This window comes from Ornithorhynchus anatinus, chromosome X1 (assembly GCF_004115215.2).
Source record: "Ornithorhynchus anatinus isolate Pmale09 chromosome X1, mOrnAna1.pri.v4, whole genome shotgun sequence".
In the NCBI taxonomy this organism is placed as follows: domain Eukaryota; kingdom Metazoa; phylum Chordata; class Mammalia; order Monotremata; family Ornithorhynchidae; genus Ornithorhynchus; species Ornithorhynchus anatinus.
In genome coordinates, this window is record NC_041749.1 from 85,736,245 (window position 1) to 85,751,586 (window position 15,342).

At 46.3% G+C, this 15,342-nt stretch overlaps 1 protein-coding gene and 1 long non-coding RNA gene across 2 annotated transcripts; one reads left to right on the forward strand and one right to left on the reverse strand.

The window, feature by feature from the left end:
• Positions 1–1,236: 1,236 nt before the first annotated feature.
• Positions 1,237–9,652, forward strand: TATDN2 (TatD DNase domain containing 2; the record flags this gene model as incomplete). Its single annotated transcript, XM_007671712.4, has 5 exons — positions 1,237–1,473; positions 3,791–4,687; positions 5,231–5,358; positions 7,762–7,945; positions 9,292–9,652. Coding segments are annotated over 5 exons (1,587 nt in total), but the record flags the coding sequence as incomplete, so codon positions are not given.
• A 1,341-nt stretch (positions 9,653–10,993) lies between these two features.
• On the reverse strand, positions 10,994–13,415 carry LOC120638061. The gene is made up of 2 exons (XR_005659524.1): positions 13,311–13,415; positions 10,994–11,290 (listed from the first exon to the last, which is right to left on the reverse strand). It is a non-coding gene; the product is annotated as an uncharacterized LOC120638061 (long non-coding RNA).
• Between the last annotated feature and the right edge of the window lie 1,927 nt (positions 13,416–15,342).

Sequence of the window (15,342 nt, forward strand, 5' to 3'; positions counted from 1 at the left end):
GGTACAGGGTAGGACATGTGACCAGAAATCGTACCAAAAAAGATTTTTCATTCATTCATTTGTATTTATTGAGCGCTTACTGTGTGCAGAGCACTGTACTAAGCGCTTGGAATGTACAAATGGGTAACAGAGACACTCCCTGCCCTTTGACGGGCTTCCAATCTAATAACAAATACCAACATTATATTTTTTTTAAGTGCTTACTATGTGCAGAGCACTGTTCTAAGAGCTGGGGTAGATAGAGGGTAATTAGGTTGTCCCACGTGAGGCTCACAGTCTCAATCCCCATTTTATAGATGAGGTCATGAGGCCCAGAGAAGTTAAGTGACTTGCCCAGAGTCACACAGCTGAGAAGCAGTGGAGCCGGAATTCGAACCCATGTCCTCTGACTCCCAAGCCTGGACTCTTTCCACTGAGCCACGTTAGGATTTTGCCAGCCCACTTTTCCATTGAAAATAGCCGTTGGGTGCCTCTTTCCTTCTGGCTTTTGTTAGGCTCCCAGCACTCGGGCTACTAGCAGCTCTTTCGGTGCTGTTGACCTATAAGCAGGTTTCCCCAGGAAGAGAAGGGTGATAGGTCAGTTTGACTGCCACTGAACCTCTAGCGCTAACTAGCACCAGGGCAGGTATTTAATGGATTGATTAAGATAACACTGCGATCCAGAGGATGTCAGTGAAAACAGATTCGTGCAGGAAGGTTGGGCCGTGAATAACTCCTCTGTTTAATGCTCAGATTAAAATGTCGTCGGACCAGGAGGGAAACGCCGACCGTGATAGTGGTAGCTTCCCCGATGACCACCCCAGCAAACGGAGATGCTTGATGTCAGTCGCTGCCTCTACCTCTGATTCGGCCATATCCATCCAGCCCAACGAGGACGGGGCTTTCTCAGTGGAAGAGGTCAATGGCTCTTCGCATGTGAAGGCAGATGAGAGGGAAGATGTGGTTAGTGCTCAGTCTGTACCTGAGCCCTCATCTGCCTCTGTGTTTCTTCCCGTGGATTGGGAGGAAACTAATTATACGGTGTTAGGGGAGGGGGTGGATTACAACAGCGACAGCTGCAGTAGCACCTGCAACAGCAGCTGCAGCAGCACCTGCAACAGCAGCTGCAGCAGCACCTGCAACAGCAGCTGCAGCAGCACCTGCGACAGCAGCTGCAGCGGCACCTGCGGCTGCAGCGGCACCTGCGGCAGCAGCTGCAGCGGCACCTGCGGCAGCAGCTGCAGCGGCACCTGCGGCAGCAGCTGCAGCGGCACCTGCGGCAGCAGCTGCAGCGGCACCTGCGACTGCAGCAGCACCTGCGACAGCAGCTGCAGCGGCACCTGCGACTGCAGCGGCACCTGTGACAGCAGCTGCAGCGGCACCTGCGACAGCAGCTGCAGCAGTGACTGCAGTAGGAGCAGATATCCCCCTCACCCTCCAGTGCCGTCTATCTCAGCCGACTCCTACCGGGAAGAGGTGACCAACTCGCAACAGGTAGGCTCCAGCCTTAAGCTACAGGCAGGTAAAACTGTGAAGAAGAAGAGGAAGAGGAGATTTGGGATTGGGACTGAAGACAACCCCAGAGCCTCTCACGAGGCTAGATGAACCCGTCCGCCCCGCGGTGCGAGACGAAGCTATCGGAAGATTGCTTGGACTGAAATGCAGGTCGTGCCCGGTGGTGCATCAGTTTAAAAGTAAAATCAGGCTATCCTCCGGTTACGGAATTCACCTTTGAGCCAAATAATAATGATGATGATATTTGTTAAGCACTTACTATGAGCCAAACACTTACTAGGAGCAGGGATAGATACAAGATAATCAGGTCAGACACAATCCCTGTCCCAAAAGGAGTCTAAGGGTGAGGGAGAAGAAGCATTTAATCCCAATTTTACAGGTGAGGAAACGCAGGCACGGAGAAGTGAATTGATTTACCCAAGGTCACACAGCAAACAAGTGGCAGAGCCACAATTAGAACCCAGGTCCTCCGACTCCCAGGCCCATGCACTTTCCATTAGGCCACACTGTTTTCCAAGTTATGGTACTTGTTAAGCGCTTACTCTGTGCCAAGCACTGTTCTAAGCAGTTTGCCAGACTGAACATGGTTGGCAAAGCAAATCCTGACAGGTTAAAAAAAACAGCATATTTTCACAAAAATCAGGGTTGTCCCTAAATTGGGCTCTCCCTTTAGAGAAAGGGTTCATTCTAGATGTCAGTAAAGTAGCCAGACGTTTTGTTTTGTACCCAATAGCCCAGTTCCCAGCTGGCCAGGCCCTTGTTTGGTTTTCATAAGGTACCAAACACTTTTAGGAGTAGAACATATTATTTTAGTCCTCTCTTCTGGGTCAGAAACACTATGTTCCCCCTTTTCATTGATATTGGTATTAAATTTGCTGTGTGAGCTTTAAATAAGAGCCAGCTTTTTCTCTGTAGAAGTTTTAATTTTAAAGTTATAGAATACTATAAGAGCTCGGCCTCATCTGGGGTCACGGAGAGTGGGCAGGTGAGTATATATGTGAGTGCTAGGGTAAAGAGAAGAGGGGTCACGGTGATCTCAGGGAAATGAGGATAACGGAAATGAAATATAGGGGTTGGCTGTTGGATTGCTCCTACATGAATGATTGAAAAGGTTCCGGGGAATGTATATATCAGATTAGGTCTGCCTTATTACGCAGATGTCCATATGAACAGATTTTGAAGGCATCCAGAGTAGACAGACAAGTTACCTGGATTTAAATAATGTCTCTCTCTCCCCTTCTCTCACTCTGTGGGATTAGGTCTAAATTTAGAATGCAAGAACTGGAAGAAGTGTCCTTATAATCCCCCCATTTATATAGAGTTGTCCTCCCTATTTGAAGGTATCTATGAGGTTTGTAGAGAGTTGGAAAATTGGGGTCTGAAATATTTTCAAATCCTCTCTCTAAGCATTTTGGGGATCTGAGGAAGTTTCTGGGGAACTGAGGGTAGGTCATTCCACGGGCAGATGTGAGGTAGGATCACCTCAACAATCTGATGTGGTTTAATCTGATCTCTTGGGTGATTAAGATAGCTTGAGCACTCCAGCCCCACAGCATTTATGACCATATCCTTACACTCTGCCATTTCCCCTAGCCAAAATTCATTTTAATGTCTGTCTCCCCCTCTAGACTGTAAGCTCATTTTGGGCAGGGGACATGTCTACCAACTTTGTTGTATTGTACTCTCTCAAGTGCTTAGTATAGTGCTTTTTACTTTGAGAAGCAGCATGACCTAATGCATAGAGCACAGGCCTGGGAGTCAGAAGGACCTGGGTTCTAATCCCAGCTCCTCCACTTGTCTGCTCTGTGACTCTGTGCCTCAGTTACCTCAACCGTAAAATGAGGATTGAGACTATGAGCCCCATGTGGAACAGGGACTGTGTCCAACCTAAGTTGTAGCTACCCCAGCACTTAGTACGGTGCCCAGCACATAGTAAGCGTATAACAAATACCATTTAAAAAATGCTCTGCACACAGTAAGTCTTCAATAAATGCCGCTGATTGATTGATTGGTTAAGGGCTAGAGTGGGAACAAGATAATCAGATCAGATACAGTCCCTGCCCCACATGCAGCTCACAACTTAAAAGGTAGGGAGGAAAGGCCTATTATTACCCTTTTATCAATGAGGAACCGAGGCCCCGAGAAGTTTAGTAACTTTCCCAAGATTACACGGGACACCAATGGTAAAACTGGGATTGGAGCATGGGACTCCAAGACCCATGCTTTTTTCTCTGAGCCTCACTGCCTAGTTGTAAAGGTTACTCTCTCTTTTTTTTTTCTTCTCCCTTGCACTCAGGTTCCTCAGGCTGAGGAGAAGGAGGCGACAGTAAACCTGACTCCCAAAAGTCAGTGCTCGGATGTGGACGATATCTTGGCTCCCAAGTCCTCCAAGAAGAGTTTTCTCTCGTTCAACCTCTCAAAGATTTCCAAGCCTTCGTCTTTCCCTACTTTCTACGTGATGTACCCACCTTACTTGTACAGTAGCCCTTGGTGCCACTACCCCAACTGCTGGCCCAGTAACTACAAGCCGGGCTCTTATCAGTCATTGAGCAGCAGCTGCCACTTAAGTGAAAACAGCAGGAACAACTTCGGCTTTTCTTCCCTGGAGCCTGTCCAGAGCGGCCCCCAGAACCAGTCCCCAGGCTCAGAGGTGATGGGGAATAGTCAGCCCCAGCAAGATCAAGTCCCCCAGAACTGTCAGGAAGAATTAGAGGCAAGGGAGAAGGAAACAGAACAGAAAGCAAAAGCATCTCCATCTCAAGAGGAGCAAGCCGTTTCCCCTTTAAACGCTCAGCTGATCCAGAACGTCTCCAACTCATCTCCCTGGCACTTAGAGGAGGGCTTCATTGACACCCACTGTCGCCTGGACGTTCTCTATGACAAGATGTCTTTCCAGGGCCCTTTTGCCAAGTTGAAAGAGTTTTTCAAAAGCTCCTTTGCCAAGGAGTTCCAGGGCTGCATCACAGACTTCTGTGACCCTCGCACCCTCAGGACGTACCCGTGGAGGGATTTGTTGGAAGAAGACCGCGTGTGGGGGACATTTGGCTGTCACCCTCATTTTGCCCGCTTCTACACTGAGCGTCAGGAAAAGAACATTGTGTGTGCCTTGAACCACCCAAAAGCTGTTGGGTTTGGGGAAATGGGACTGGACTATTCTCGTAAATGCACCACTTCAGTTTTAGACCAACAAAAGGTGAGGGTCTTCTTAGTCCGGCCATCACTCTAGTCGTCTAGTTAGCCCATAGGGCAATCAGAGAGAGATTTTTCTCTGTGCTTTTGGCTCCATCTGTTGGGAATTCTGGGAATTAGGAGCTGACTTCCAGGATACTTAGGCGTCTTTCCTTGCCCTGCTGGGTTCCCATGTATTTCTCACATAGTTGTGTGGTTGATGGCGAACAGTGATACTAGTGGAGCAGAAAGAAGTTCCCTTTCGTCTTTCATCTCCACACTGGGGCAACAGAATGCCCTTATCTTTTGTAAGATAAACTCATGAGCCGTGTAAGAATGCCTGGAGACTAAGGTTTGGTGGATTTTGATCGGCAATGCTCTGATTCAAACTGTGATTCGAAACGGGCAAGAGGCAGGGGATTTCTCCTGTTTTATGGACTATTTCTGGAGGAATCCATTATCACAGAGGGAAAACTCAATCTGTGATGATGAACCAGCTAAGTTCAAAGCACTCTTGATCTGTCTCCAATGGCTGCACTGTGATTGAATAGCTTCTGTCTCTATCTAGGTGTTCAAAAAGCAGTTGCATTTGGGTGTGGCCTTAAGAAAGCCACTGGCATTGTACTGCAGAGAAGCAGATGCCGATATGCTGGAGATATTGAAAAAACTTGTGCCTCCTGATCACAAGATCCACAGGTAAACGACAGCTAAAAAGACAAAAGGATACATATCAGTTTTTCATTTGGGGAGTCGGGGTGGTAGTAGTAATAATAATAATAATTGTGCTATTAAGTGCTTACTACGTGCCAGGCACCGTACTAAGCGCTGGGGTGGACACAAGCAAATGGGGTCGGACACAGACCCTGTCCCACCTGGGACTCACAGTCTTTAATCCATCATTTTACAGATGAGGGAACTGAGGCCCAGAGAAGTGAAGTGACTTGCCCAAGGTCACACAGGAGACAGGTGGCAGAGCTGGAATTAGAACCCATGACCTTCTGAATTCCAGTCCCGTGTAGACCTAGCAGATACAGCACGGGCCTGGGAGTCAGAAAGGTCTGGGTTCTAATCCCGGCTCTGCCACTTGTCGGCTGTGTGACCTTGAGCAAGTCACTTCACTTCTCTGCTTCAGTTCCCTCAGCTGTAAAATGGGGATTAAGACAGTGAGCCCCGTGTGGGACGGGGACTGTGTCCAATCAGATTATCTCATATCTTACCCCAGCACTTAGTACAGTGCCTGGCACATGTAAGCACTTAACAAATACCATTAAAAAAAAAAGCTGGCAAACCCAATAAGCCTAGTAGTTAGCCTCTTTGTAGAAGCGCTCAATTATGTGGCAAGATTGGTTATGGGTTTAGGGTGGTAACAGACTAAGAGATACCATTATAGGGTCAGACTAGTGGTTTACCCCGCGCGGTAGTCTGGAACCAGGGGATAGTTGTCCTCTTTGACGTCCGCCCTGTCGTAGACCATCTAACATCCCTAACTTTACTTGAGTGAATTCGGTGGATGACAGGTCCTTAGAAGGTAATCTAAACTTTTTGAATCTATTGATATTTTCTGCCTGTGCACCTTCTTTCGGTGGTGTATTTTATTTGTCTGCTACTTTGCAGTAGCGGCGATGGTACTAGACAGAACCCTGAGGAAGTATACAGAGGTGGGATTTAGACCTGGTAATGCATTGCATGTTTTCCAAGGGACTCAAGAGTTCCTTCAAGGCAATCAGGTTACCCGGAGGTATGCAGGGGAGCGTGAGAGGAGAAGGGGAGAGGAGAGAGAGGGAGGACAGGAGAGAGAAAGAGAAGAGAGAGATGTTCAATATCTTGTACCTCCATGGAAGTAGGAGGTCACATCTGGGGAGTCTTTCAACAGCTAAAGTATTCACTTCGGAATGGTCAAAGATTTGGAAGGGTTTTTTTATAGTGTTGGGCAAGCAGGAAGTCAGGCTAGAGGCTATTCACTTAGATAAACAGCATCTATCTCACTGCACGATCGGGGTGTTCTTTTCGATTCCTGGTCGAAAACATTTACATCATGAAAGGGAACCAGAAAAGCAGTTTGTTTTCACTATTTCCTCTTTCATGTTTTTGAAATTGATATTTCATTTCCTTCTTTCCTGCCAAGAGCAGGGCCCAGGGTTCTCTCCGAGTCTCAGCTCAGGATATAAAGTTCTGCCCTTTCACCTGCAGGAAATGGGAGACAGCAGTAAAGAGTAGAAAACCTCCTAGTCTAGCCTGGCAGATAACGATAATGATAATTGTGGCATTTCTTAAGTGCTACTGTATGCCCAACAGTGTGTTAGGTACTGGGGTAGATACAAGATTATCAAGTTGGGCACAGACCATGCCTTCCGTGGGGTTCCCGGTCTAAGGGGGAGGAAGAACAGATAAAATAAGATGGGTAAAGAAGCCTTTTAGGCCTTCCACCTGGATTCACTCAGACAGGCTCTCTGAGTTGCAGATAGTATAGCAACTTTGTTTTTGGTAGTTCTCAGGAAAAGGGAAGCCCTGACCTCCTAGAAATATGGAGGTTTTAACTTGCATCTGAAAAGGCTTCTTTTAAAGTCAGCTAATAATGGTTGAATGTAGTGAAATGGGAGGTTCAGAACAATAGTCAACCGATCCAATTAGAGGGTAGGAAGGACAGTCGACTCTCAGATGCTCACCGTGCGTCAAATTGTGAAGATAGAAAGATGATCCTTCAGGGACTCCCTTGGCCAATCTCCCTGTATTTTTCTTTTTTTTTTTTAGTGGTATTTGTTAGCTGCTTACTTTACGCCAAGCACCGTACTAAGTGCCGAGATAGTTACAAGATAGGTCGAACAGGGGCCCCGTTCCACATGGGGCTCAGGGTCCAATGTGAAGGGAGAACAGGTGTTTAATCCCCATTTTACAGACGAGGAGACTGAGGCCCAGAGAAGTAAAGTGACTTGCCCAAGGTCGTGCAGCCAGGCAAGTGGCAGAATCGGGATTAGAACCCAGGTCCTCTGACTCTCAGGGCCATGTGTTTTCCACTTAGGCCACGCTGCTTCTCGCTAATTTGAAATAAGGTGCCCGGAGAAGGACGGAGCAATGACCAGGATTTCCTTTCTCCCTCAGGCACTGCTTCATGGGACACTACAATACCATTAAGCCCTACCTAGAGTACTTTCCAAACCTCTATGTGGGATTCACTGCCATTTTGACTTATTCCTCTGCCTGGGAAATACGAGAAGCTGTGAAACAGATACCCTTGGAGCGGATTGTTGTAGAAACAAATGCACCCTACTTCCTCCCTTATAAGGTAAGAATGTCTTTGAGGATCCAGGCAGAGTCCTTCCTCAAGGGACCTTCCAGGGACACTGGTGGACATTCCCAACCCACCCCCTCTGACCAAGGACCAGGCTGAGGGTATTAGAGGTAAGAGTTCCTCTCTCCTTTTTATCCCAGAAGGCTCAAAGATTGATCCCAAAGCCTTAAAGCTCTGAGGACAAGAAGATAGAGCACAACCACACTGTTTCTCTCACCTCCCACTTTCTCCCAATCACTAAGTCAGCCCATCGGTGGTATTTAATAATTGAGTGCTTGCTGTGTGGAAAGCACCATACTGAATGCTTGGGAGGGTACAGTGGAGTAAGACACTATCCTTGCCCTCAAGGAGCTTACGGCCTTGCAGGGGAGATGGATGTTAAAATAAATTTCAAGTAGGAAGAGCAACCAAGTATAAAGGTAAGTACATAAATGCACTGGGGGTGGGAGGTGGGGAAAAAATCTAAGAAGTACTTAGGGGGTGTGGACTCAAGGGTATAGGTGAGCCAGTAGGGCAGGAAAGTAGGATATCAGGAGATGAGAGGTTAATCAGGAAAGGCTCCCTGGAGGAGATGAGATTGTAGAAGGGCTTCGAAGATGGGGAGAGTAGTGGTCTGTGGGATATGAGGCATGAAGGGAGTTCTAGAAAGGAGAGTGTGAGCAAAGGGTCAACAGCGGGAGAGAAAAGAGCGAGGCACAAGTGAGTAGGTTGGCAGTAGAGGAGTGAAGCATGCAGGCTAGGTTATAGTGGGAGAGGAGCGATGATAAGTAGTGGGGAGAGAACTGTTTGCCTTAAAACTGATGGTGAGGAGTTTCGACTTGATGCGGAAGGGGATGGTCAACCATTGGAGGGTTTGAGGAGCGGGGAGATACGCCTATAACGGTTTCTTCGGAAAATGATTCGGGCAGCAGAGCGACGCACGGTTCGGATGGGGAAGAAGCTGGGGGTGATGGAGGCCAACAAAGAGGCCGATGTCATAGGTGAGTTGGCGTGTGGCAGGTGCTTGGAGCAGCACAATGGCAGTTTGGATGGACTGGAAGGAGTGGAGTCTGGAGATGGAGCCTACAGGATTTAGTGACAGACTGAATATGTGGGTAGTCCAAAATCCTGGCTTTTCAGGGCAGCCTAAGACAGGGCAGGACCTTGGCTTCCCCAAGAGGCTCGCATGCCAGAAACCTAGCCTAGATCTGAAGGGGATGGGAGTTCTAAAGAGCAGCCAGCTGCAGAGAGATTCCTGCGTGGACCGAGAGAGAGGAACAGGTTCACCATTGCACTGAGGTTTCAGACAATCTCAATATCCATATTTATATTTAAAATGTAAAATTTTTAATGTCTTCCAGGTTCCTAAAAACACGTGCAAGTATTCCCACCCAGGGATGGCCCTGAGCACAGTGGAAGAGATTGCCAAGCTGAAAAACGAGTCCCTCAGCCACACCTTGGCGATCCTGAAGCAGAATACTTGCCACCTTTACAACCTGTAGAAGCTGTTTGCTCTGGAGCTGGGTTTCAAGACTCTCTGACTACATTCTTTTCTTTAATTTTAACTCATCGTTTGTTCTAAATCAAAGAAAGTGAGAATATTCTGTTTAATTCATTTTGAGGTGAATTCGAGTTTTTTCCTAACTGCTAATTGATTCTTCTTCTTTCGCTGTTGGATTATAGAATCCATGAGTATATAAATATATACTATTTATATACATATATACAAATAGTGGTATTTATTGAGCACTTACTGTGTGCCGGGCACTGTACTCAGCACTTGGAAGAGTAAAATGCAGTGTCAATAGGCAGGATCCTGCCCATAGGGAGTTTACAGTCTACAGTCTAAAGGTGAGTATAATGTGTCTGTGACCTGAAGAAGGTTACCGGCGAAGAGAAAGAAGTGGAGACGTTTTATATCAGGGAAGAGTAGAATTTGTCCTTGAGGTAACAAGAAGACCTAGTTGTGGGCAGGGAATGCGTCTGTCTTTTGTTGTATTGTACTCTCCCAAGTGCTTAGTACAGTGTTGTGCACACAGTGAGTGCTCAATAAATACCTTTGAATGAATGAAGGGTTCCAGCCCGGCCAGAATCACTTGAGGTGGTCTGGTCCCACTCTATAAAGTCACAGACTCTTGAACAAAATTCACATGGCTAAGTTAAGTTTGCTGTAAAATGATCTTCCTCAGCCTGTGGAGGGATAGAGCTCAAGCAGTCTACCTTAACCCCCCAGCAAAATGCCACCTAATGTCAGCAGGTTCATTCATCTCATCTTTAAAAAAAAAAAAAAACCCAACCAAAAAAAAGCCAAAACAAGACAAAAAGACAAAAAAAAGCCAAACTAAAAAACAACCCGAAAAAATCTTCGTTGACCCTTCTTCTGAGATGAAATTAGTCCTAAATACATTTTTCATGGTTTCTGCTCTTACTATTGCATATCTTAAGATAAATCAAATGGGTGCGATGAAAATAAGAATAATTTTCACCTGTTCTGTTTTTTTCTAATCATAGCACAATAAGTAGTGAGGGCCAAAGGTACTTATATGGTTTTGTGAAGGCATGCCGTATCTGGCTAAACATCTCCCCACATGGGTAGAGAATGCCTCTACGGCGGGGTCTTGGAGGAGACCTGTTATCGCTCCTAATTCAAGAAAGGGTTCGGTGTTATTGAGGCTGACTTCTATTTGTGGTCTAAATAAAATTTCACATCTTCCACCTTGGCACCCTGGATGGCAACCGGGTAAGTCCATGCCCTCTCTAACCCTCTGAAAGCTTTTCCCCCATCTTCCCCTGCCTCCCCAGGGTCCTCCTACTCTCTTCCCCCTGTCCCCAGCTTGGTGCTGTTTTAAAATTAGATTTTGCATGAGCCACGATGGTGACAGTTTTGCTTTGTACGAGTAAAACTCTCAGTGCTACCACCTACTTGGGTCGGTCCAGTTCTTGCCGGTCTATCTGGACCACCGAACAAGGAGTAGGGAGTGATCTTCTAACGTTTCAGTTTTTCGTAAACTGCAGTTAGTTTTTTTTAAAGATTTACTTCAAATAAATCGATTTCTCAAAATGTCAGTGTCTTTCTAACTTTTCGCTGCCGGGGAGAGGCGGGCAGGGGCAGTACAATGTGTTGTTCTGGGTATTCCATAGCCCCATGTAATACACACAGATCTGGCCACTTGAAGTGCTACAGCAGAAATCCCAAATCTCATCCAAGCCCGCGGTGGATTCCTGTCCTTTCGTCGCATCCCGTACTCTGTCTCTCTGCCCGGTGACTGTGTTAGACTGCCTGGGTGGGGATGAAGCCATTCCGTGTTTCGTCTGGGGCCTCGACCATTGTCAGTGCTCCAGAGGAGTATGTCCGTGATCCTAGAAACCAGAAGAAGCAGTGGGAAAGTAAGCACACCTCTCCATTCATTTAAATCTTTGCAGTGAAAAGACTGGCTTTTAGGGACATGGCTATATGCCTTTTTCTGGGAAATTCTTCATTTTGGTTCAAGTCCCTCAGAGATCATCTGTTCCTTATATTGAAGACACGATCCTCGAAGGTAATAATGTTGGTATTTGTTAAGCGCTTACTATGTGCAGAGCACTGTTCTAAGCGCTGGGGTAGACACAGGGGAATCAGGTTGTCCCACGTAGGGGTCACAGTCTTAATCCCCATTTTACAGATGAGGGAACTGAGGCACAGAGAAGTTAAGTGACTTGCCCACAGTCACACAGCTGACAAGTGGCAGAGCTGGGATTTGAACTCATGAGCTCTGACTCCAAAGCCCGTGCTCTTTCCACTGCGCCACGCTGCTTCTCAGGTAAAAACTGAACATGATTCCATTCTTTTCACACCTAATATTTCTACCCTGTGACAGGCTGCAACTGAGGGAGAGAACTCTTAACTGGGCCTCAGTTTTTTTCCATGTATAAATACGTGAAATGAGGGAAAAAATAAGTGCTTACTCTGTGCAATCCACTGTACTAATTGCCGGGAGAGAGTACACAGGTGGGATTTAGACACAGTCCCTGTCCTTCCGGGCTCACAATCTAAAAAGGGTGAGTTAAAGTGAAAAATCACCATTCTGCCACTTGGTGAAACAGCGTGCTTTGTTGTCACTAATAATAATGATAGTAATTGTGGAATTGTTAAGCACTTACTGTGTGCCAAGTCCTATACTAAGGTCTGGGGGTGGTCCAAGATAATCAGGTCATCACAGTCCCCGTCCCACGTAGGGCTAACACTAAGCAGGAGGGAGTACAGGTGTTAATCCCTATTTTGCAGATGAGGAAACTGAGGTGCAGGGATGTTAAAGTGACCGGCCTAAGGACACACAGCCAACGAGTGATAGAGCCGGGATTAGAATCCAGGTCCTCCATCTTCCAAGTCTGGCTCTTTCCAGGAGGCCACACTGCTTCATGACTTTAAAGAACAGCCCCTGTGGGTATGAGCTGATTTTTCAATCATCAATCAATCAATCAATGGTATTTATTAAGCATTTACTATATGCAGAGCCCTGTCCAAAGCACTTGGGAAAGTACAACAAAGTTGGCAGACGTTCCCTGCCCACATTAATCATTCACTGATATCGAGTGCCTATTCACTGTCACCAAGTGCTCAGTGCTCAGCGCTTAGACCAGGGCTCGGCACATACTAAGCGCTTAACAAATACCATTATTATTATTATTACATTAGAGGCAAAAGACATCGTCCCTACTCCTGAGGGTCCATAATTGTAACGGTGGGTTTAAAATCAATCCAAGCTTGTGGACAGGGAATGTGTCTACCGATGGTTTATATTGTGCTCTCCCAAGTGCTTAGTACAGTGTTATGCACACAAGGACTCAATATGATTGGTTGATTGCCCTAATTTACCGAGCAAGCCGAAATTACTTTCCTTAATTCAAAGGATTTTTAAAGAAATAGTGGAGGATTCACATCCTTTGAAGGAAAGAGGCTTCTGGATCCAAATTCAAGGTAGTAGACTATCATTCCCAGTTTTATTCATTGTGACAAATACCAAACAGGACTCTATGGATAAGCTCAATATTACTGATAGAAGCAGCATGGTTCAGTGGAAAGAGCACGGGCTCGAGAGTCAGAGGTCATGGGTTCTAATCCCGCTCCGCCACTTGTCAGCTGTGTGACTTGGAGCAAGTCACTTAACTTCTCTGTGCCTCAGTGACCTCCTCTGGAAAATGGGGATTAAGACTGTGAGCCCCACGTGGGACAACCTGATTACCACGTATCTACCCCAGCGCTTAGAACAGCACATAGTAACCACTTAACAGATGCCGTTATTATTATTTGAAGATGAAGCTAATTATTTTCATTTTCCACTTTTGAAGGGCTGATTTTATCCTTTCAGGTTCACTGCCAGAATGTCTGTGTTTTTCTTACTATTTCTTTGGAAAATAGAGTGATCCATTAGTGCTCCTGCTTTCCAGGTTTCTTTAGTTTCTCTCTGTAAAATGTAAAGGGTTTCTAGTCCATGGATTTATAACAAGCCCTCAGGACAAGCCCAGGGAATGCTGTTTCCTGGGGTGTCACAATGAGGGTTGCTATGGGGGTGGGGCGGGGGCCATGCTGGTTCCACAGTTGCATTCTCTGATCCCAACTTGGATCCTCTTGCAATCCCCACTGTTCTGAGCCTCTGCCCCACTTTGCCTGATCTCCAGAAGGAGAGCAGTATGGGCGGTAGAGGCAGGGTTGGTGGATAGTCAGTTGGTGAATGGTATTTATTGAGCATTTATGGAGTGCAGAGCACTGAACTAAGAGCTTAGGAGAGCACGATATAATAATAAACAGACACATTCCCTGTCCACGACGAGCTTTCAGTCTAGAGGGGGAGGTGATATTAATATAAATAAATCACAGATGTGTACATAAGTGCTGCGGGGCTGGGAGGGAGGATGAATAAAGGGAGTGGGAGAAGAGGAGAGGAGGGGTTAGGAGAGGAGAGAGAGGCTGGAAACTTGGGGCAAGAGTAGTATGAGCCCTGGCCAGGGGTTGGCTTGCCAAGTGTCCATTGTCAAGTGTTCTTATGGTCATTTGCTTTCAGTTCAGACAGTGGACTAAGTGAAAAATCACCATTCTACCACAGGATGAAAGAGCAGGATTTGATGATATAGCATAGTATGATGATCATGATGATGGTATTTGTTAAGTGCTTATTATGTGCCAAACACTGTTCTGAGCGCTGGGGTAGGTACAAGGTAATCAGGTTGTCCCACATGGGACTCACAGTCTTAATCCCCATTTTCCAGATGAGATAACTGAGGCACAGAGAGGTTAAGTGACTTGCCCCAAGTCACACAGCTGACAAGTGGAGAAGCCGGGATTAGAACCCACGTCCTCGGACTCCCACGCCCGGGTTCCTTCCACTAAGTCACGCTGTTTCTCTGTCTTTGCAATATATCGTGTGTCACGTCAACTCCCACGGCCAACGGTCTTCTGCTTGAGGAGTTTAGAGGTTGTTTTTTTTTCTTGCCTTCAGCAATTATAGAGCTATTGAGCCCTCCCAAAAGGCCATTCTGTTTCTGTAGTTTGTCCTGTTTCGTTGGAATTGAATTTCTTTGAATCAAACAACCTTGCTGTCTCAGCTCATATCTCCTGTTGTATCTTCCTCACTGAATTTTGCTCTTTGGGGTCATCCCACTGGCTTACTGATCAATCAGTGGTGTTGTACTAAGAAAAGTAGTTGGAATGGTAGCTTAAATTTAAGACCGGCAATTTAGTTGGAGGCTTTTAGTAGTAGTAGTTGTGTTTATTAAGTGCTTACTCTGTGCAGAGCACTGTACTAAGTGCCGGGAGAGTACACAGGTGAAAATTAGACACAGTCCCTGCCCCTCAAGGGAACTCGCAATCTAAAAATAAAAAGGAGGAGTGGGGATTGGTGATAGATGCATAAGGACAGCTAAAAACACCAAGACAATATAAAGACAAAAAGATCAGTAGGGTAACCTGACTAACTTGAATCCTCCCCAGTGCTTAGAACAGTGTCTGGCACATAATAAGTGCTTAACAAGTACCATAATCATTATTATCATTATTATTATTAGGGTACTGGGGCTCGGGGAGCAGATTTCAAGTTCCCCAAAGCTCAGAGTCCACTGCCTAGACATTATTCACTCAATCATATTTATCAAGCGCTTACTGTGTGCAAAGCACTGTACTAAGCGCTTAGGGACCATGATTAATTTGGAGGCAACTGCCACATGCTTCGCGGTTCAGACTTGGGGACATCTTTGAAAAAAAGCCCCATCTGCTTTGATGAAACCTGAAAAATTGGGTTGGAAACAGAAACGCTTTTTCAGACTACCTTTTATGAACCCCTTGCACGAAGGCCTTCATTAAGGATGAAGGAAGGAAATTGGTCACAGGGGGTGTTGTAGAGGTTTCTTAAAGGTGTGCAGGGAGAGAGCCGGGGAAA